The 22691-nt window shown below is 37.7% G+C and overlaps 1 protein-coding gene across 1 annotated transcript in view; it reads left to right on the forward strand.

Moving 5' to 3' along the window:
* The window catches only part of LOC127429128 (janus kinase and microtubule-interacting protein 2-like), a 91077-nt gene that overhangs the window by 63057 nt on the left and 5329 nt on the right, over positions 1 to 22691 (forward strand). Inside the window, exons 6-20 of the mRNA XM_051677964.1 lie at positions 3787 to 3933; positions 4244 to 4384; positions 6054 to 6107; positions 7221 to 7343; positions 8085 to 8213; positions 9817 to 9900; positions 10083 to 10145; positions 10502 to 10600; positions 15132 to 15227; positions 15308 to 15361; positions 15738 to 15803; positions 16780 to 16848; positions 19293 to 19370; positions 20495 to 20698; positions 22494 to 22559. Coding sequence (XP_051533924.1) covers positions 3787 to 3933; positions 4244 to 4384; positions 6054 to 6107; positions 7221 to 7343; positions 8085 to 8213; positions 9817 to 9900; positions 10083 to 10145; positions 10502 to 10600; positions 15132 to 15227; positions 15308 to 15361; positions 15738 to 15803; positions 16780 to 16848; positions 19293 to 19370; positions 20495 to 20698; positions 22494 to 22559 — 1473 coding nt within the window. The remainder of the gene's footprint in view (positions 1 to 3786; positions 3934 to 4243; positions 4385 to 6053; positions 6108 to 7220; positions 7344 to 8084; positions 8214 to 9816; positions 9901 to 10082; positions 10146 to 10501; positions 10601 to 15131; positions 15228 to 15307; positions 15362 to 15737; positions 15804 to 16779; positions 16849 to 19292; positions 19371 to 20494; positions 20699 to 22493; positions 22560 to 22691) is intronic.

The raw sequence follows: 22691 nt of genomic DNA on the forward strand, positions 1-22691 counted from the left end.
TGGCCCACCCAGATGTGGTTCTCAGACCTCACGCTCCTCGCGACAGCCCCCCTGCCGAATTCCCCTGAGGCACCATCTGGCACCCATGACCAGACCTCTGGAATCTCCATGTCTGGCCCCTGGATGGGACATGGAAGACCTGAGCGGTCTACCACCCGCGGTGGTAGACATGATCACTCAGGTTAGGGCCCCCTCTACGAGGCGCCTGTATGCCTTTAAGTGGTGTCTGTTCGCTAAGTGGGGTTCTTCCCGATGGGAAGACCCCCAGAGATGTGCAGTCGGATCAGTACTTTCCTTCCTGCAGGAGAGGTTGGAAGGGCGGCTGTCCCCTTCCACCTTGAAGGTGTACATTGCTGCTATAGCAGCACACCATGACACAGTGGACGGTAAGTCCTTAGGGAAACACGACCTGATCATCAGGTTCCTGAGAGGTGCCAGGAGGCTGAATCCCTCCAGACCGTGCCTCGTTCCCTCATGGGATCTCTCTGTAGTTCTTCAGGGTATACAGAGAGCCCCCTTTGAGCCTTTGCAGTCAGCTGAGCTTAAGGCATTCTCTTTGAAGACTGCCCTCCTGACTGCACTCACTTCCATCAAGAGGGTAACAGACATGCAAGCGTTCTCTGTCAGCGAAACGTGCCTGGAGTTCGGTCTGGGCTACTCTCACGTGATCCTGAGACCCCGACCGGGCTATGTGCCCAAGGTTCCCACGACCCCTTTTAGGGACCAGGTGGTGAACCTGCGAGCGCTGCCCCAGGAGGAGGCAGACCCAGCCTTGTCGTTGCTGTGTCCGGTGCACGCTTTACGCATCTATTTGGATTGCACGCAGAGGTTTAGAATCTCTGAGTAGCTCTTTGTCTACTTTGGTGCACAGCGGAAAGGAAGCGCTTTCTCCAAGCAGAGGATCGCTATGGCATATCACGCCCAGGACGTGCTTCCCCCGGTAGGGCTACGAGCCCATTATACCAGTGGTATAGCGGCCTCCTGGGCCCTGGCCAGGGGTGCCTCTCTAACAGACATTTGCAGAGCAGCGGGCTGGGCAACACTTTTTTTTCCTTTTGCAAGGTTCTACAACCTCCAGGTGGAACCGGTTTCATCCCAGGTAGTGGCACACAATACAAGCGGATAAGCCTGGGATAGTTGGCTGGGTTTATGGCTTGCACATAGCGCCTTTCACCTCCTCTGAGATGAAGACGTGCGCCATTAATTCCCAGTAGTGTTCACAAACTTTGTTCCCTGGTTGACTTCCTCTGAGCCCTGTGGCAGTAGAGTTTTCGGAGAGACTCGCTGCCGGCCCATTACACGTGCTAACTAAGAGTCCTGTTCTGGAGTAGGTGCTCCGCATGTGGTGGTTCCCTGTAAGGTAACCCCATGCGATGTATATCTTCCGCTAATTCATTTTCCTGTTGTCAAACTGCGTCTTCCTTGGGCAGAGCTCCCTCTGCCACAGTCTCCATGTTTGTAGCAACTCCTCCCCGTTGGGTAGGATCTACCATGAGACTCTCCACGTGGTCGGCAAGACCATGTGACGCATTTTCCACTTAAATGTCCCCCCCTCTCTTTGGGCAAGGTGTGGTCTCCACGGTGTCCTCCCCTTGGGAGGGACACCCCTCGACTAGACCTGGCGGCCCAGTCAGATAATCCCCCTTCTTTTTTAGGGAGTGGTAAAAAAGAAGGGGAAAAGAGGCCACGAATGGGTTAGCCTGTCTCTATCTTTTGGGTAGTCGACTTGTCCCCAAAGGGCCGTTCGACATTCATAAATTTGTTGGGGGGGTTACGTGTCGGCCTGGTGCGCTGGCTACGAGGCACACAGTGGTCTGCCCTTTACACACCGCCAGTTCACGTAACACAGTTCAGCCAGTTGCGGCATTTTGTATAGGGACCCCTAATGTCACTACATTGACACAACGTCGAGTGATTGACAGATAGGGAACGTCCTGGTTACTTGCGTAACCTCCATTCCCTAATGGAGGTAACGAGACGCTGTGTCCCTCCTGCTGCAACGCTGAACTACCCGCTGAAATGGACGGACCTTGTCTTGGCTCCTCAGCATAAAACCTGAATGAGTGGTTGCATACCAGCTCCTTTTATACCCGTATGTCCGGGGGAGTGGCATGCAAATACCACTCGCCAATTTTCATTGGCCTTTTATCAAAGACCAGAGGTGTTTCGGGCTCCCAAGAGTGACCCCTAGTGTCACTACATCGACACAACGTCTCGTTCCCTCCATCAGGGAACGGAGGTTACGCAAGTAACCAGGATGGTTTCCGGATTCACCAACAAATTGACGTCATGGCTGAACAGCGCTATACCTTTGCGCAATAATGTTTTCCTCTGGATTGTTCTCTTGATTATGAACAGACATCCTGGATCCAGGCAGAATGTAGAATCCTTACTTTTAGAAAGCTATTTCAACTGTGGAATAGTTATGGGGTTTTACAGAGCTAGAAAATCCACTTTTACATGTGGAGTGTGTTCTTGGAAACATAAAATCTCTTTTTGTCTTATGTCTTATATAATGATATACCTACACTGGCAGCCAAAATTTTGGAATAATGTTCAGATTTTGCTGTTTCGGAAGGAAATTGGTACTTTAATTCACCAAAGTGGCATTCAACTGATCACAAAGTATAGTCAGGACATTACTGATGTAAAAAACAGCACCATCACTATTTGAAAAAAGTCATTTTTTATCAAATCTATCACTCCAACACCTTATCTTTGAGTAATCATGCTAAATTGCTAATTTGAAACTAGAAAGTCACTTGCCATTATATCAAACACAGTTGAAAGCTTTTGGTTCGTTAAATGAAACTTAACATTGTCTTTGTGTTTATTTTTGAATTGCCACAGTATGCAATAGACTGGCATGTCTTAAGGTCAATTTTAGGTCAAAAATGGCAAAAAATAAGAAACAGCTTTCTCTAGAAACTCATCAGTCAATCATTGTTTTGAGGAATGAAGGCTATACAATGCTTGAAATTGCCAAAAAACTGAAGATTTCATACAAAGGTGTACACTACAGTCTTCAAAGACAAAGGACATCTTGCTCTACCAAGGACAGAAAGAGATGTGGAAGGCCAGATGTACAACTAAACAAGAGGATAAGTACATCAGAGTCTCTAGTTTGAGAAATAGATGCCTCACGTGTCCTCAGCTGACAGCTTCATTGAATTCTACCCGCTCAACACCACTTTAATGTACAACAGTAAAGAGATAACTTAGGGGTGCAGGCCTTATTGGAAGAATAGCAAAGAAAAAGCAACTTTTGAAACAGAAAAACAAAAAGAAAAGTGGGCAAAGAAACACAGACATTGGACAAAAGGTAATTGGAAAAGAGTGTTATGGATCTTAACCCCATTGAGCTTTTGTGGGATCATCTAGACTGTAAGGTGCGTGAGAAGTGCCCGATAAGACAGCCACATCTATGGAAAGTGCTACAGGAAGCGTGAGATGAAATGTCACCTGGACAAACTGACAGCTAGAATGTCAAGGATCTGCAAAGCTGTCATTGCTGCACGTGGAGGATTTTTTGATGAGAACTCTTTGAAGTAGTTTAAGAAGTTCTGAACATTTTTTTCAAATTGTAATAGTAATTTTTCACCTTATTAATGTCCTGACTATATATTGTGATCAGTTGAATGCCACTTTGGTGAATAAAAGTACCAATTTCTTTCCATAAGAGCAAAATCTGTACATTATTCCAAACTTTTGGCTGGCAGTGTACTTCATTCATTCTACATAATTCACCCTCAGTTTCTTCTCTCATTCTTTTCACTGTTTTCTCAGTTGAAGCGTGTTCGGGAAGCAGAGAAACAGTGCAAGCCGCTGCTGGAGAGGAACAGATTATTGAGCAAGAAAAATGATGAACTGAGCCAGTCACTTCAGAGAATGGAGGATAAACTCAAATCATTAACCAAGGAGAACTTGGAGATGGTGGGTTCCTTCACCTTTATTTTCTTTCACATTAATCCAAGTCTGCAAATCTCAAATGTCTGTCTTACTAACAATTTAACCTGCAAGAGGACCTGCAAACAGGCCCAATGGATCTTAATTGTTTCTCTTAGACAGCAATGAGATTATATGGAGAGCCATGCTGACAAGTGCCCAAAACCCCTCTAAAACCAGCAAACCATCTTAGAATGTTTTAAGATGTTTAGAACCTGGATGTTAATAAACTTGAATTCATAATTAAATCCAAACAGAATCCTACAGCACTATTGTCATTTTGTTGTTCTGTATTCAGAAGGAAAAGATTACGTCTCATCCTCCACTGAAGAAGCTGAAGTCTCTGAATGATCTGGATCAGGCCACTGATGATCAGGAGATTGAGTTCCTCAAGCTGCAGGTTCTGGAGCAGCAGAGCATGATCTATGACCTCACACGAGTGAGTATTTCCTGTCATCATCAGATACAAGTCACTGTATTGAGAGCTAAGCACTAATGTTTGTATATACTGTATCTACAGTTGAAGCCAGACGTTTAGATACACCTTAGCCAAATACATTAAACTCAGTTTTTCACAATTCCTGATATTTAATCGTAAAAAACATTCCCTGTCTTAGGTTAGTAAGGATCACTCTTTTATTTTAAGAATGTGAAATGTCAGAATAATAGTAGAGAGAATTATTTATTTCAGCTTTTATTTCTTTCATCACATTCCCAGAGGGTCAGAATTTTACATACACTTTGTTAGTATTTGGTAGCATTGCCTTTAAATTGTATAACTTGGGTCAAACATTTTGGGTTTTGGCCCATTCTTCCAGACAGAACTGGTGTAACTGAGTCAGGTTTGTAGGCCTCCTTGCTCGCACACACTTTTTCAGTTCTGCCCACAACTTTTCCATCAGATTGAGGTCAGGGCTTTGTGATGGCCACTCCAATACCTTGACTTTGTTGTCCTTAAGCCATTTTGCCACAACTTTGGAGGTATGCTAGGGGTCATTGTCCATTTGGAAGACCGATTTGTGACCAAGCTTTAACTTCCTGGCTGAAGTCTTGAGATGTTGCTTCAATATATCCACATAATTTTCCTTCCTCATGATGCCATCTATTTTGTGAAGTGCACCAGTCCCTCCTGCAGAAAAGCACTCCCGCAACATGATGCTGCCACCCCCATGCTTCATGGTTGCTTTCACCTTTTTCCTTCAAACATAACGATGGTCATTATGGCCAAACAGTTCAATTTTTGTTTCATCAGACCAGAGGACATTTCTCCAAAAAGTAAGATCTTTGTCCCCATGTGCACTTGCAAACTGTAGTCTGGCTTTTTTATGGCGGTTTTGGAGCAGTGGCTTCTTCCTTGCTGATAGCCTTCAGGTTATGTCGATATAGGACTCGTTTTACTGTGGATATAGATACTTGTCTACCTGTTTCCTCCAGCATCTTCACAAAGTTCTTTGTTGTAGTTCTGGGATTGATTTGCACTTTTCGCACCAAACTACATTCATCTCTAGGAGACAGAATGCGTCTCCTTCCTGAGCGGTATGATGGCTGCGTGGTCCCATGGTGTTTATACTTGGTGCTCTTGTTTGTACAGATGAACTTGGTATCTTAAGCCATTTGGAAATTGCTCCCAAGGATGAACCAGACTTGTGGAGGCCCACAATTGTTTTTCTGAGGTCTTGGCTGATTTCTTTTGATTTTCCCATGATGTCAAGCAAAGAAGCACTGAGTTTGAAGGTAGGCCTTAAAATACATCCACAGGTACACCTCCAATTCAGTACACCTCCTATCAGAAGCTAATTGGTTAATTGCCTAAAGGCTTGACATCATTTTCTGGAATTTTCCAAGCTACTTAAAGGCACAGTTAACTTAGTGTATGTAAACTTCTGACCCACTGGAATTGTGATATAGTCAATTAAAAGTGAAACAATCTGTTTGTAAACAATTGTTGGAAAAATTACTTGTGTCATGCACAAAGTAGATGTCCTAAACAACTTATATTAAATAATATTAAATCTGTGGATATGTTAAAAAAATTAGTTTTAATGACTTCAACCTAAGTGTATGTAAACTTCTGACTTCAACTGTATCTTTCTCATGCTGTGTTTCAGGATAGAGAAAAACTCTTAAGGAAGAAGAGGCATAAACGAAGCAGACCTATAAAGGTGCACTGACTGCAGTTTGTCCTCCTTAATTACTTGTTAAAGGAATAGTTCACCCATTTACTCACCCTGTAGTTCCAAACCTGTATGACTTTCTTTCTTCTGTAGAAAGCAAAAGTAGACATTTTGAAGAATCTTCATGAAGCTCTTTTCCATTCAATAACAAAACCTTTAAAAGAAGAATGTTATAAGAAAGTTCATAGTTACCACATCTGTCAAGCTCCAAAAATATTTTGTGTGAGGAACAGGTCAAAATTTTAATTGTTATTAATTGATAATCCAAACCTCCACCAAGACGTGACTGGCACTAATCGGTATTTGTTCTCACAATTTTGGCCCATTTCTCACTCAAAACAAATCATATGTACGGAAGTATCATTAAAGTACTTTAATCTCATAATGCTATATTTTTGAATTTTTTCTCAATATATGATGACTTCAATTTCATAACGCTACTACTATATTCTTATAATTTTAAATTTATTTTCAAAACATTCAGACTTTATATTGGTATTGCTATGACTTTACCCTCAAAATTGTAGATATTTTATTTTTATTTTGATGTGGCAAATTGTTTTTCTCAGAAAAATTTTTTTCACTGAAAAAGAGTTTTTTTTTCTTTGCAAATTTTATCATTGTTATTTTATTTTTTATTTTTTTATTGTTAGCTAACAAATAGCACATGGTACCAACCTTGAACCTCCAGGTGCCACTATCATTAAGCATAAAATCTGCTGACAAGGTCACAGAATGTGAAGGTCATCCAACAAACTGAAATAACTCCCGTTGTCACACTTCACAACGAATGCCATATGAAACATATGTAACCTGAGGTATATTAATTTAATTGTGGGATTTAATGTATTAGAAGAATCTCTTACATAATATATTTTTTTCTTGATTTGGATTGGCAAAACATTCTTGTTACTGTATTATACTATAAATATAGATGTATAAATCAACAGATAAAGTACCACAGACAATATGTCACCTTTTCAGCATAAGATTTCGTACTTACTGATAGTGGCACCTGGTGGCTGAGGTTGGTACAACATGCTTACTGTTAGCAAGCAATAAGTTTTTTCTAGATAATTAACCTTGTTGTTATCCATCCAGAGGCACATTGTTGTAGATACATTTTATGGGTATGATGAAGAGTCGATGGATTCAGAGACTTCCTCAGTGGCTTCCATGCGTATGGATCGAACTCCAGCCACACCGGATGAAGATTTAGATGAGGTGAACTTTCAGGAACATTTCATAAGATGGAGATGATGGAGAGGGGCATTAGATATTGTGCTCTTTCTTCTCACTGACTTTTGTACATGCACAAGAAAATTAAAATTAAAATTGAAATTTAGTCATATTCTGATTATGTAAATGTCAGGTAAACATCATGCAAACATGTTTACCCAATTACTGTAACCTGATTAAGCCAAAATTCTTGTTTCTAGAAATCTGAATAAGAGTATATATATATATATATATATATATATATATATATATATATATATATATATATATATATATATATATATACAGTAGTACATAAACATTTCCTTTTTTTAGTGCTGCTAAATTAAGGCAGAAATGCGTCATCACAGTCTGTGAAAAGGATGAAATTGATGAAAAACATCGCAAGAGTCTCATGACCTACACTTTGCAATTAATTTGTGTTCGTGGACATGCATTAGAAATAATGAATTAATAAAATGTATACAGGAATATTCCAATAGCTGTGGAGCATGTAAACATCTTTTTCAAAGATTCACCAGGATATGGACTTTAATCAGAAAATGATGTGCATGCAATTATGATCACATTTCTCCATTAACTTCTGATTTCTTAAATTTCCTTAGTGTGTCTTTGATTTCAGTGTGTCTAGGTGTTTTTTTTTTTTTATTTGTTTTTTTTATTGTTAATGTTTTTGTTAATGTCTCATACTCTTGTCTTTGTTTCTTTATCGGGTCTAATCTTCAGGGTCTGGCGGCTGAGGAGTCAGAGTTGCGTTTTAAGCAGTTGACGCGAGAATATCAGGCTCTTCAGAGAGCGTATGCTCTGTTACAGGAACAGAAAGGAGGTGGATTGGATGCTGAAATGGAGGCCAAGGTAATTCTAAAATACCGTTAAAAGACTGCATCATTGCTGTGATTACCTACGGCCGAATCACAGCAGTGCTGATATAGGGCCATATCGCACTCTTGCTCGTGTCTTGCTTAAATATATTTATATACAGTATATATTTTTTAGAATAAGGACAAAAACAAAATGGACATATACCAATCATCAAAACATTGAAATACATTGAGAAAAAAAAAAATTACACAAAGAGTGTCATTAACCAATTTTTTAACCAATATATATATATATATATATATATATATATATATATATATATATATATATATATATATTTACCAATCCCACATATAAAGAGTTATACAGTATATGATTTCAAAAAAGATCGTCACATTTTCAAATAATGTCAAGTGAAGTAAATATTGTGTCTGCATCTCATCTTTATTTAACTGATTAATTTCAAAGATCAGAGAGAGATTAGTCATCCATCCAGGGCTAGACATGAACTTTTTGTCTTTTTCACAAAAAGTGATAAAGTTAACTAGAGACTTTAACAAGAATGACATGAGCAAAGTAGGACACAGGCCTAATGATTTAAGGGTGCTTTCACACTAGTACTTTTGGTGTGCACCTGGGTTCGAATGACATCAAAGTTTGGTTTGTTTGGATGATGTGAACGCTGTTTACTAAACTCGGGTGCGCACCTGCGAACCACACCTGAGTCTGCTTGAAAAGGTGGTCTGGGGTATGAACCGCCTGGTTGAATCTAGCATGTGATCAGCTCTGCTCTATCCTATCTCTGGAGCATGCATAATGATAAGATAAAGCGTGGAAAATGAGAGAAGCTAGGTTGACGCGCGTGCTCAGAGATAAGATAGAGCAGAACGATTCACTCGTGCGATTGGGTCTGTAATGGCTCATGCCACGTTCACGCTAAAACCAGGCTTCAGTTAGGCAGTGCAATAGCATTTCTGACGAGAAGAATATTTTGTGCTTATAAAGCACTGAATGCATAAAGTATACTATATAAAACACAACTAGTTCAAAACCGGAGTATGAGAGCAGTGTAGAGAGCTGTGCTTGATGCTTTGGATAATTTTCAAACTATTTTCACTGCCGGACAAGAAATGTACAAACTAACTGGTGACTTTTTGTGTGAAAAGTAAGTGTCATCTGGAATACTCTATTCTGATTGGTCAGTCGTGTCATCTAGTGGTTTATATAATATCAGACCGGTCATACAGGTGTTGCGAGTCATCTATCCTACTTCTCGTTATTTACAGTATTGATTTGGCAAGTAGTTTTGAAGTCAGATGCAGTTGTTTCCGCCAAATAAACACCAACAAGTTCATCAGAACTCCCCACGCAAACTGGAGGTGTAATTCAACTGTTTCTAGAGACTCCGTGGTCTCTCTCTTCTCACATAATAACACAGTTTTTTAATGCAAACCAATATTCCATGTCCACTTATTTATTTATTTGGTAGGTAGGTATCCATGTAATAAGCAGGACAATGTATAGTCAACCGGTCGTTATTGCTGAATAAACCCTGACAGGGTGATCAGGACTTTTGCATATTTCAAAGTTAGATAAGCTACTGTGTAATCATATTTTTTTGTGTGTGTGTTTGTAGGCCCAAGAGCAGCTCCATGCGGACACTCAGAGGTATAAGGCCAAAATTGAAGACCTGGAAAAAGAGCTCGCCTTAAAAGGACAGGTAAAAATGCTTCATTAAAATATCATGATACATAATGACTTACAACAACACTGAATAAACTAACTTGAAGTGCAGTAAAACAGTGAGATCTATCTTATGGGACTGAGTGTTTCTCTGTACTCTCAAATTGATTTTTACTGTGATATGGTGCATTCTGCTGTCATTTCCTGTTTGACTCACAGGACTCTAAATGGGTGGAGGAGAAGCAGCTGTTCCTCAGACGCAATCAAGAGCTGCTGGATAAGGTGTGTGTAAAGGGAGACTTTCTCAAGACTCTTCAGTATCAGCACACTGTGAACTGGAGACTCTGAGGGTGGCAAAATATTGATTGACAAATGAAATCAGCCCCGCAGAGAATGCTATCTTACGTGTAAAGATGTAATGACCCTGGCTGTGGGTTGGGTGACTGGGTGATATTTGCCACTTTTGCACACTGAACCTGTTAAATTGCAGGCGTATATACGTATGTGTATGTGTAAAAGTGCCTAATAATTTGAAGGGAAGCAATTATTCATCATATACCGTATACATATGCTGAACATTGTGTAAAGGGATACTGCACAATTCTTAAATGAAGACAATACTGATATTTTTTTGGCAGGTTGAAAAATTGGAGAATGAGAATGGAAAGCTTCATCAGGAACTTCAGGACTCTAAAGATCAGAATGAACTGCTGGAGTTTCGCATACTTGAGCTGGAGGTTTGATCTACACCCCCCTCTCTCACATTAAACATTTCGGCTTCTTTTTTATTAAGTAGGGTTTCACAACACAAGGATTCCAGAAGTAATAGTCACATTAATTTTCTTCATAGAGAAAATTATTTTTAACAACATTTCATAAATCTTTCAAGACAGACCTACCATGAGCTCTGAGATTGATGAGTGATGATATATACTTCTGTAATAGCCACAAGTCAGTGTGAGTTTAACTTAATAAAAAAAAAGTGTTTAATTGCCAAATTCCTGGTGAATAACCATAATGCTGAAGCGTTATCTACCAATGAGAGAAGTACCTGTTACTATGGAAATGGAAATCATGGCAAAAGGGCTCAGCAGCGACCACCCACTCCCTGCTAATAATTAACGTCAGAGAATTGCAGCCTCTTACTTACGGTCATTTCCGTAAACCTGGAGATATTAACACGATTCAACAATAGAGGTCACTGTTGCCCCAAACATTGCAAATGCACAGTTCTATCCTTCTAATCTGTAATTTGTACTCATGACAGAAAAGGTCTCACAACCCAGCAGACAATGATCTGCGACCCAGTTTTGGGACACGACCCAGTGGTTGAGGAACCTGGTTTTAAAGTATTAATATTTGAAAAATCTTTTGTCAACCAAACCAAAGTCAGGTGGTGTAACCAACATGTGTTTTCATGTGACAAAAAAACTTAAAACAGAGAGAACCCATATAGACCCTCATGACTGTGTATGAAAATTAAAAAATATCAGATATTTTGACATTTTTATGAAATGGCACATTTGGAAAAGCCCTATAAAACTTCTTGATATTCTTCAAACTATTTTTATCTTGAAAAATATGTTTGAAAACTTTTTCATTAATGATTAGGTTATTTCATGTATTTAAGGTGCAAGGACATTTTTAAATACCTTTTACACCACTTGATATTTTTAAAGCAGTTAAAAAAATGTTTTTTTGTACAAAAAAAAAAAGTTCTATAATATTTATAAAATCAACAGGAACACAAAAGTCCTATTCAGACGGGACTATTAAAAAATTCATTGTAACAGTTTAAGGATGGGCAAGGAGGAGGCGGGAACCAGCTGAACTGTCAACATAAAGTTTACGGTAAAACTCAACATAAAATAAACATAAACAAACACACACACATGCAGCACGGCCACGTGCGTCTCTCTCTCAATCTAACTGCCGTCTCTGGCTCCCCTTTATTTCGCTCTCCCACTGATCAGCTGATTCAGCACCGGCCGTGCAGCCTCTCGGCCCGGCCACGCCCTCCTCCTTGTCACATTCCTCCCCCGCCCGATTCAGGCCAGGGTGCCACTTAAATCAATCAATTAAATAATACATTATTTAAAATAAAATAAAACATTTTTAAATAAGTAATTTAAAATTTAAACTGATAAAGTTTAAAAAATACATGAATTTGATCACCTAAATTATGTGTTTAACCTTCTGTAAAGCCCACATCTAGAAAACAGACACTCCCACCTCTGTAATAAACACGGAGACCTTGAGTCCCGTCTGAATCAGTATATTCAATCTCAGATGTCGGGTGATACTAATTGTAACTCCAAACGTCGTTTTGAAAATGAATCCCGTCCAAATAGGGCAAAAGATTACATTTCTATGAACTTGACACGTGTTTTAAATTTAATTTTTTAAATATTTTTTTTTTAATTTTACCATCTCAGACAACCTTATTTGCCAATTACATTAGTATCTGAATGCTTTGCAATTAACTTAAAATATACTGTTTTTATACTTACCATTAATGACTACAAGTCAACAGTGTTATATTGTATTGTCTTTTCTGATTTGAATACATAATTTGCTATGCTTCATGGAATCATGGTTCATTCCCTCATAAAGAATGTGTAAAGGGATAGTTCACCCAAAAATGAAAATTACCTCATCGTTTACTCACCCTCATGCCATCTCAGATGTGTATGACTTTGTTTCTTCTACTGAACACATATGAAGACTTTTAGAAGAATATTTCAGCTCTGTAGGTCCATACAATGCAAGTGAATGGTGATCAGAACTTTAAAGGTAAAAAAATCACATAAAGGCAGCATAAAAGTAATCCATAAGACTCCAGTGGTTAAATCCATGTCTTCAGATGTGATATGATAGGTGTGGGTGAGAAACAGATCAATATTTAAGTCATTTTTTTTTACAATAAATCTGCACTTTCACATTCTTCTTCTTTCATGTCAATTCGCATTCTACTTGCATATTGCCACCTACTGGGCAGGGAGAAGAATTTAAAGTAAAAAACTACTTAAATATTTATCTGTTTGATCTGTTTCTCACCCACACCTAGAGTTGAAGTCAGAAGTTTACATACACCTTAGCAAAATACATTTAAACTCTGTTTTTCACAATTCCTGACATTTAATCATAGAAAACATTACCTGTCTTAGATCAGTTAGGATCATTACATTATTTCAAGAATGTGAAATATCAGAATAATAGCAGAGAGAATGATTTATTTCAGATTTTATTTCTTTCATCACATTCCCAGTGGGTCAGGAGTTTACATACACTTTGTTAGTATTGGGTAGCATTACCTTTAAATTGTAAATGTTTTTTGTTTTTTTTTGTTTTTTGGGATTTTTCCCCTTTTTCTCCCAATTTGGAATGCCCAATTCCCAATGCGCTCTAAGTCCTCGTGGTCGCATAGTGATTCGCCTCAGTCCGGGTGGCGGAGGACGAATCCCAGTTGCCTCCACGTCTGAGACAGTCAACCTGCGCATCTTATCACGTGGCTTGTTGAGCGCGTTGCCACGGAGACATAGCGCGTGTGGAGGCTTCACGCCATCCACCGCGGCAACCACGCTCAATTCACCATGCGCCCCACCGAGAACAAACCACATTATAGTGACCACGAGGAGGTTACCCCATGTGACTCTACCCTCCCTAGCAACCAGGCCAATTTAGTTGCTTAGGAGACCTGGCTGGAGTCACTCAGCACGCCCTGGGATTCGAACTAGCGAACTCCAGGGGTGGTAGCCAGCGTATTTTACCACTGAGCTACCCAGGCCCCTACCTTTAAATTGTTTAACTTGGATCAAATGATTTGGGTAGCCTTCCACAAGCTTCTCACAATAAGTTGCTGGAATTTTGGCCCTTTTTCCTCCAAACATAACGATGGTCATTATGGCCAGACAGTTCCATTTTTGTTTCATCAGACCAGAGGAAATTTCTCTAGAAAGTAAGATCTTTGTCCCCATGTGCACTTGCAAACTGCAGTCTGGCTTTTTTTACGGCAGTTTTGGAGCAGTGGCTTCTTCCTTGTTGAGCAGCCTTTCAGGTTATGTCGATATAGGATTAGTTTTACTGTGGATATAGATACTTGTCTACCTGTTTCCTCCAGCATCTTCACAAGGTCCTTTGCTGTTGTTCTGGGATTGATTTGCACTTTTTGCACCAAACTATGTTAATCTCTAGGAGACAGAATATGTCTCCTTCGTGAGCGGTATGATGGCTGCGTGGTCCCATGGTGTTTATACTTGCGTACTATTGTTTGTACAGATGAATGTGATACCTTCAGGCATTTGGAAATTGCTCCCAAGGATGAACCAGACTTGTTGAGGTCCACAATTTTGTTTCAGAGGTCTTGGCTGATTTCTTTTGATTTTCCCATGATATCAAGCAAAGAGGCACTGTGTTTGATGGTAGGCCATAAAATGCATCCACAGGTACACCTCCAGTTCAGTATACCTCCTATCAGAAGCTAATTTGCTAATTGTATAAAGGCTTTACATCGTTTTCTGAAATTTTCCAAGCTGCTTAAAGGCACAGTTAACTTAGTGTATGTAAACTTCTGACCCACTAGAATTGTGATATAGTCAATTAAAAGTGAAACAATCCATATGTAAACAATTGTTGGAAAAATTACTTGTGTCATGCACTAAGTAGGTGTCCTAAACGATTTGCCAAAACTATAGTTTGCTAATATTAAATCTGTGGAGTTTTAATGACTTCAACCTAAGTGTATGTAAACTTCTGACTTCAACTGTATCATATCGCTTCTGAAGACATGGATTTAACCACTGGAGTCGTTTGGATTACTTTAATGCTGCCTTTATGTACTTTTTGGACCTTCAAAGTTCTGCCCACCTTTCACTTGCATTGTATGGACCTGCAGAGTTGAGATATTTTTCTAAAAATCGTAGTCATACACATCTGGAATGGCATGAGGGTGAGTAAATAATGAGAGAATTTTCATTTTTGGGTGAACTTTTCCTTAAATAAACAGTATCTTTTTTTCAAATAAGTTTTTGCTTCAGATCAGAGTTTGTGATGTTGTTCTCCCTCATACTGTGATGCCTATGGAGAAAATTAATGGGAAAAATATTTCCAGAACCAAAGCTGCTGAAAAAGTGGGCAGACAAAGTTATGCTATTGATGCATGAGTATATAAAAGCATCAAAAAGGAAAAGCGAGAGACACGCATTTATGTTTGAACTTAAGCATAAACAGCATGGAGGTGTGTAATGTGTGTGTTGTGTGATCTGATAGGAGCGTGAGAGGAGGTCGCCGTTTACCTTACAAATTCACCCTTTCTCTGAGGGAGTGAGTGCACTACAGATCTACTGTATAAAGGAGGGAGTGAAGGTAAATGAACACTGGTCTTACAGAACACTTTCCTTTAGAAAACCTTGTGACCAAGATCTGCTGTGTTCTCCACTCAACAGGATGTGTGCATACCTGACCTCATCAAACTGTTGGATATACTGGGAGATAACGGGGTACGACACTGACTACATTTATCAAAAACGTATTTGTCATTGCCTCGATTATTATCAGTATTTTGTACAATTTAGAGTCAGTTGTAAGTATGTTTGATATATCTGCAACTATATCAGTATCAGCCATTATTACAGCTGTCAGAAGGAAGATGCTAAAAGTTAATGTCACTTACTCAGCAGCTTTATCTGAAACCCCATCTCAGCAGTGTTGACTAGTTTTTTTGTTAAAGAATATACATTTATAATATCAGTAATCATATTGGTTATAGGCTGTATCAGTACTGTCCACAAATTTCTATGTCGGTGCATCCCTAGTAAAATATACATACATGAGGCTTTTACTTACTGAATTTGTGTGTTTTATGGTTCTATGCAGAACTTGAGGAATGAAGAGCAGGTGGCCATTATTCAAGCAAGTACTGTCCTGTCTCTGGCTGAGAAGGTATGTTTCAAATGATATGTTTTCATACTACAGTGGCCTCTAAAAAAGTATTTAGACACTTAAAGGGGTAGTTACCACAAAAATTACCACATCATTTACTCACCCTCATTCCATCCCAGATGTGTATGACTTTCTTTCTTCTGCTGAAAACAAAGATTTTTAGAAGAATATTTCAGCTCTGTAGGTCCATACAATGCAAGTGAATGGTGAGCAGAACTTTGAAGCTCCATAAATCACATAAAGGCAGCATAAAAGTAATCCATAAGACTCCAGCGGTTAAATCCATGTCTTCAGAAGAGATATGATATGTGTTGATGAGAAACAGATCAATATTTAAGTCATTTTTATTATAAATTCTCCTCCCTGCTCAATAGGTGTCGATAAGTACAAAGAATGCGAATCGCCAAAAATCATGTATGGCTTACTTGTATGGATTACTTTTATTTTGCCTTTTTGGAGCTTCAAAGTTCAGGTCACTATTCACTTGCATTGCATGGACATACAGAACTGAAATATTCTTCTAAAAGTTTGTTTTCAGTAGAAGAAAGAAAGTCATACACATCTGGGATGGCATGAGGGTGAATAAATGATGAGATAATTTTCATTTTTGGGTGAACTATTAATTTAAGGCTAAATTGAAAATGTCTGACTGTAATTGCATTAGATAACAATACTTGTGTTATCTGAAGTGTTATCTTCAAACAAATGATGCTGGAGCCTTTCTAAAAAACATTCTATGACATTTTTAGTGAATATATTGTGAAATATTAGTGATATTTTATATCTAGTCCAAAGTCAAAATCATTTTTGGGGCCACTATATTTCTGTATATTTAATTATATATATATATATATATATATATATAGTACACATTGACTGCACACTATTCTCAGTCTTTAAGTGAATGCTTGTAACATTGGAATCATGATTGAATTCAGATGCCTCAATAATCAGCATGTGTGTGTTTGTTGTTTAGTGGATTCAGCAGATTGAAGGTACAGAAGCAGCTTTGCATCAGAAGATGATGGACTTGGAGCTGGAGATGGTACAAACCACATAAATAAATTGTTGTCAAAAATGCATCTGTCTTATAAACATTTAGTTCATCAAATTCATTTCTTCTCCAAATAGATGAACTAATTTTTCTTATGACATTGACATCTGTGTGTAGGTTTTCTGAATTGACATGAAAAATATTCATGGGTGTTTCTTCACTTTTGGGCAAAGTAAAGTCTTGTGAAAAATTTTACGCTCTCAATAATTATTTTAATTTGTCTGCTAACAATGTCCAACAGTGTATGCACATGCATCACAAGAGATTTATGTCATCTTTGTCATTTTGTCTGAAGGTCATGACAGTTTCCACCACAATGTCATTTCCAGCACATTTTAAATTCTGTATTGCTTTTAATAGAATTATGCGCTGGAAATGACGCTGATGGAAATTAAATTTTTAACGTTATTGAAATAAAACAGACAAATCTTTTGTCTTGTTAAGGTTCATTTTACAGTAATAGCTAATATTGTATGTATCCTAAATACACACAGTTAAATAATATTTTCACAATTGTCACGTAATTTGGAAAAATTACAGCGTGATTGGAAATGACGTCCAATCAAAATATTCTGAGTGATATTTGCTTTGATTTTTCTTTTTTTTTCTATAAGCATCACTTGTCTCATGTTTCATCTTAAGCATGCTCTTCACTGACACTTTCCACCTGATTAACAAGTACAGTAACTTTTAAATAAAAAAAATCTTATAAGGGGCAAAATTGTGTGGTGTGGTGGAAATGAGTGATATTTGTAATTTTGGGGGGAAAAAATTATATAAATAATTTTCACACAGTAAATATTGAAATGGTTTATGTTTATTACAGTCTTTTGTTTTTAGATTATCATAGTTATAAATATAATAATTTGTTTTTTATCATGTATTTTCATAGTTTATTATAAAAATTATAGTTCTGGGACAATGTTTAAACAGTGAAATCGATACATGAAAGACATTTGAAAAGTTACAAATATAAATTATGAAGACCTGGTTAAATATTCCAAGTTCAGTTTTAACGAGATCCCAATAAAATTAAAATAAAATTAATTTTTGTTTTATGAAAATTAATGCCTGGGACATGAAATGGCCCCAAGTTGAAGAAACACCTGTAAATGAGGAAATAATTTTAGTTGAAGTGTCTTTTTTTAATAGTGTGGTCTGTGAAATGGAAAATGTCAAGTGCATGAAACCATGTATCAGATGAAACTATTTAAAGTTAATATGATAGTTCAGATTGTTGTTTATTAAGTTAACAATAATTGACATGAGCTCCAGAACAATCTTCAGACAGTTTCATTTTTTTAACTTTGGTTTATCTTTTGGATTCTTAAGTGATGACTGTAATGGATAATGTCAATAAGTTTTATGTGTTATTCTCTATGAAAAATAGGTAGTTGGCAGGTATTTGTTTGCATCTGACATCTGCAAAGAGAACTCAGATATTTGTCACTCAAAGATTGAAATAACACAGTACTTTTTCGGATAATGCACAATAGTTTGCATTAAATGTAACAGGGATGTCACTGTATAATAATGTAGTAATTTATCCTTAAAATGGACGATGCTGCAAAGCCTGATTACTTAATATAATTTTATATTCTCTGTTTCTACCACAAGAAATGCATTGCAAGATGGACATATTAAAGGTATAGTTCACCCGAAAATGAAAATTCTCTAGTCATTTACTCACCCTCATTCCATCCCAGATGTGTATGAAGATTTTTAGAAGAATATCTCAGCTCTGTTGGTCACAATGCAAGTAAATAGTGGCCAGAACTTTGATGGTCCAAAAAGCATATAAAGGCAGCATAAAAGTAATTCACATGACTCCAGTGGTTAAATCCATGTCTTCAGAAGTGATATGATAGGTGTGGGTGAGAAACATTCATATTTAAATCATTTTTTTTTACTTTAAATTCTCCTCCCTGTCCAGTAGGTGGTGATATGCACGAAGAATGCAAATCCCCAAAAACAAAAGAAGAAGAATGTGAAAGTGACAGTGGGGATTTATAGTAAAAAAGGACTTAAATATTGATCTGTTTCTCACCCACACCTATCATATCACTTTAGAAGATATGGATTTAACCACTGGAGTCTTGTGGATTACTTTTATGCTATCTTCATGTGCTTTTTGGACTTTAAAAGTTCTGGCCACCATTCACTTGCATTGTATGGAACTACAGAGCTGAAATTTTCTTCTAAAATTCTTTATTTGTGTTCAGCAGAAGAAAAAAAGTCATACACATCTGGGATGGCATGAGAGTGAGTAAATGATGAGAGAATTTTCATTTTATGGTGAACTATCCCTTTAATTTAATGAGTCTGGCATTTGATTATACTGTAATGTTTTCCAAAAGCACTTTAGGTCTTCAGCACACTAACAGGTAAAACAGCCATGAATGTGTTTATAAAAGAAATGACTCTGTGATGTGCAGGACATGTTTTGTAAGCAGAAAGGGTATCTGGAGGAGGAACTGGACTACAGGAAGCAGGCGCTGGACCAGGCCTACATGGTACAAATAATTACTTTGATGTTTTCTCTGTTATCTTAAAGGTGGTTTTTTTTTCAGTGTATGAATACGGATTGATCTCACAGTAAAATCGGAAACAGTAGGTTGACTTTTCATCAGCTAAAATCATTCTGTGCTTACCCAAATGCGAAACACTGCCCCCCAGTGGCCAAAGTGGTAAGTGTTGTTGGGCATATAGGCACGTGTGAGCTCCATTTTCCAGGTGTAATGTCCACAGAGGGGCACTTAAATCGAGTTGTGAAGTGAGTTGATTTCAGCTGTGCAGGCCGTAATACAGTGAAGAGGAATGCACATCTATAAACTATACCCCACAACCCAAACCCCAGGCCTAAACCTAACCATCAATGGAGTAAAAATGTAATGTTGTTAAAGGGAAAAATGCATTGTCCAAATCGCATTCGTAACTGATTATGTGAACACGGTTACTTCCTGGTTTCTGAAGCAGAGCGCTTCCAATCGCACCACAGGGGAAGGTAAACATACTGGAGCCGATGCAAAAACGTATGATAGGAGATGGCGCTTGACAGTGAGTCAGCATAATGTGTCCGATCCTAGTGTACCCGGAACTCTCTGAAACAACATAGCAACTTCCTGTGTGTCATGTTGATGAATAAGCAATGAATAAGTTGATTCCTCTGAAAAATATAAAGGAATTTTGCCATGCGAAGTTAAATGTGACCACGTCTTAATTCTGTGGCTCTGTTGTGCTATCAAAACAATTGCTCTGTTTGTTTGAACATCCTTACCAGCCCGACACAACAACATTGGCTCAACCAATTGCATGAGTTTGGGGTGGGACTATCTTATTTATCCAACCAGTGCTAGATGGGGGGAGTGTTTGCGAAACCTGTTTAAAACAATCATTATGTCTGCATTATATATTGATGCCAGTCATGCAGAAATTATACACTTCACATTTAATTCTGTTATTTGGCCTTTATTTCTTTGTCTTTTTTAATTATTTTGGGTAGTTAAAGTTCTCTTTCTACAGATGTAGTATTTTTATGGTTAACAGTTTAGGTTTCTATTAGGATTCTAAGAATAGTTTCTATTTGCAATCCTCAAATGGGCTCTGTAATACAATTGTGTATATGTGTGTGTAACAGCAAATCCAGGAGTTAGAGGCAACTTTGTACAACGCGCTGCAGCAGGATAAAGTGATAAAATATGGAGAACCTCTGGATGAGCTGCAGAAGGACGAGTTACGAACGGCAGTGGAGAAACTGCGCAGACAGATGCTGCGGAAGAGCCGAGAGTACGACTGTCAGGTGCTACAGGAGAGGATGGAGCTGCTTCATCAGGCTCATCAGGTACATATACACCTGCAGAATCATTTTACACCAGAATAACATGCTCAGATACCAATGATGTGACTACTGGAATACACAGGCAAGTTCTGCTATGCAGGTTTGGGCATTTTGTAGACTGTACATTTATGTGCTTAACCGTTTAAGCTCTGAATGTGTTTTTAAAGATTCCCTGTTTCAGTGGCATACCCAAAATTAAAGGCTTATAACTCAACAAAAAACAAGGAGGGTCAAGTGTTTGGAATCATTGTAAAGAAAACTTTTCAAATGTTTTAATAATTTAGATTATGACAAATTCTGAGACTCTCAGCCTAAGAAACTGCTAAAAAAAAAAAAAAAACATGAGCCAAAAATGTACTTTTTTCTTATTTTTCTGATTTGACATTATATACAGTATCTCTGGGTGTAAATACGGTGGATCCGAAAAACTTTTCTGAATTTTTTTGTGTGTTGATATGACAAAGCAATCAAAAGTTATAGCATTATAAATATAATTTATCCTTTAAAACTTCTCCAAGTGTCCAAAAGCCTCTCCAAACAAATAAAACAGAATAACTGTACATATAAACTAATTACATATGCAAACACAACAATGATTAAGGATTGTATAGCATGCAGACATGATTTTAGTAATGAGATTTCACAGAATGAGTTTCATTCTGTGCCATTTGAGTCATCATTGAGTCTGTGTCTGATTATATAATTATACTATGCATCTGATTATCTTGTGTGTGGGCTCATTTGAAAGATAATCACCTCGTCTACTTAATTGTATGTGATTTGTTATGTTCTGTTTATTTTACGTGAAGTTATATGCGAAAATGCAGCATATAAGCAACAACAGTTCACATGAAACATAAATGTCAAAGAGCTATTACTCTTTAAGAGCTTTCCAACAACATATGACATATGGCTATTTGATCAGTTTGATGTTTTTACTGATTGCAATAACATTTGTTTTATAAATTATCAAAATGGAACACTTCTGATTTGTCTGCAAAATAGCACTTGTTCAGTTTTGGCCATAATGCCTGCATGCATTGAAAAGTGGAGCTTCTAAGCTTTGAAACGATACCTATTTTGTGTTGGTCAAGACTATAGTTATTATTTTGTATCTTTATCACATCCAGTATCGTCTGAACATTTCACAGCCTTAATATTGTGATGCATTCGCAGTATTCTTCACTGATGAAATTACCAACAGTGAATAATAATTTTATTTGTATTTTTTCTGGTCAAGCTCATATATTATGTATTATTAAATATTTATTAACATATTAAAAAACCTTATCCAATAATCAACCATAACGACTGGGAAACTCATGGAAAATCAGTGGAAGTTCATTGGTCAGTAAGAATTGGAACCCAAAAGGCTACATTACCTGCATTTGTTGCTTGTGCACAGTATGATTATGCCCTGCTAGTGCCCTGATGTAATACTTGTTATATACAGTAGGGGGCAGCAGATCTTAACAAAATTCAAACCTCTGCCGAACCAATAATGAATCTCCATTCATATGCTTACCATTTTAACTGAATGCGTACATTCATTTTTATTCTACATTATATTATTTGATATGCATTTAGTTAGAGGTATACTTGAAGTTACTAATATCATTATTTATGCTTATATAAAAAAAATATATATGGGTTGTATAAAGCAATTCTGACAAAGCATTTCTCTCGATTATTATCAAACCACCCTGCACCGAAATCTGAAATTGGCTCACAGTAGCCTTGTGTCTGCAGTGTGTGTGTGTTGTGATAGTATCTAAAGCCAGTGTTTGTCTCAATGCAGAGGATCAGAGATCTGGAGGATAAGACTGATATACAGAGGAGACAGATTAAGGATCTAGAAGAGAAGGTAAGATAGATTTATATCATCTTTAGCTGCACTGTTTTTGTTACTAGCTTTTAATTCAAATATGTCAGCCTAATTACTACTGTGCAAAAGATGTTGTGTTCAAATGGTCATCGCTGCTTGGGTTTTCCTGAA

The sequence above is a fragment of the Myxocyprinus asiaticus genome, chromosome 38 (genome assembly GCF_019703515.2).
Source record: "Myxocyprinus asiaticus isolate MX2 ecotype Aquarium Trade chromosome 38, UBuf_Myxa_2, whole genome shotgun sequence".
Lineage (NCBI taxonomy): Eukaryota > Metazoa > Chordata > Actinopteri > Cypriniformes > Catostomidae > Myxocyprinus > Myxocyprinus asiaticus.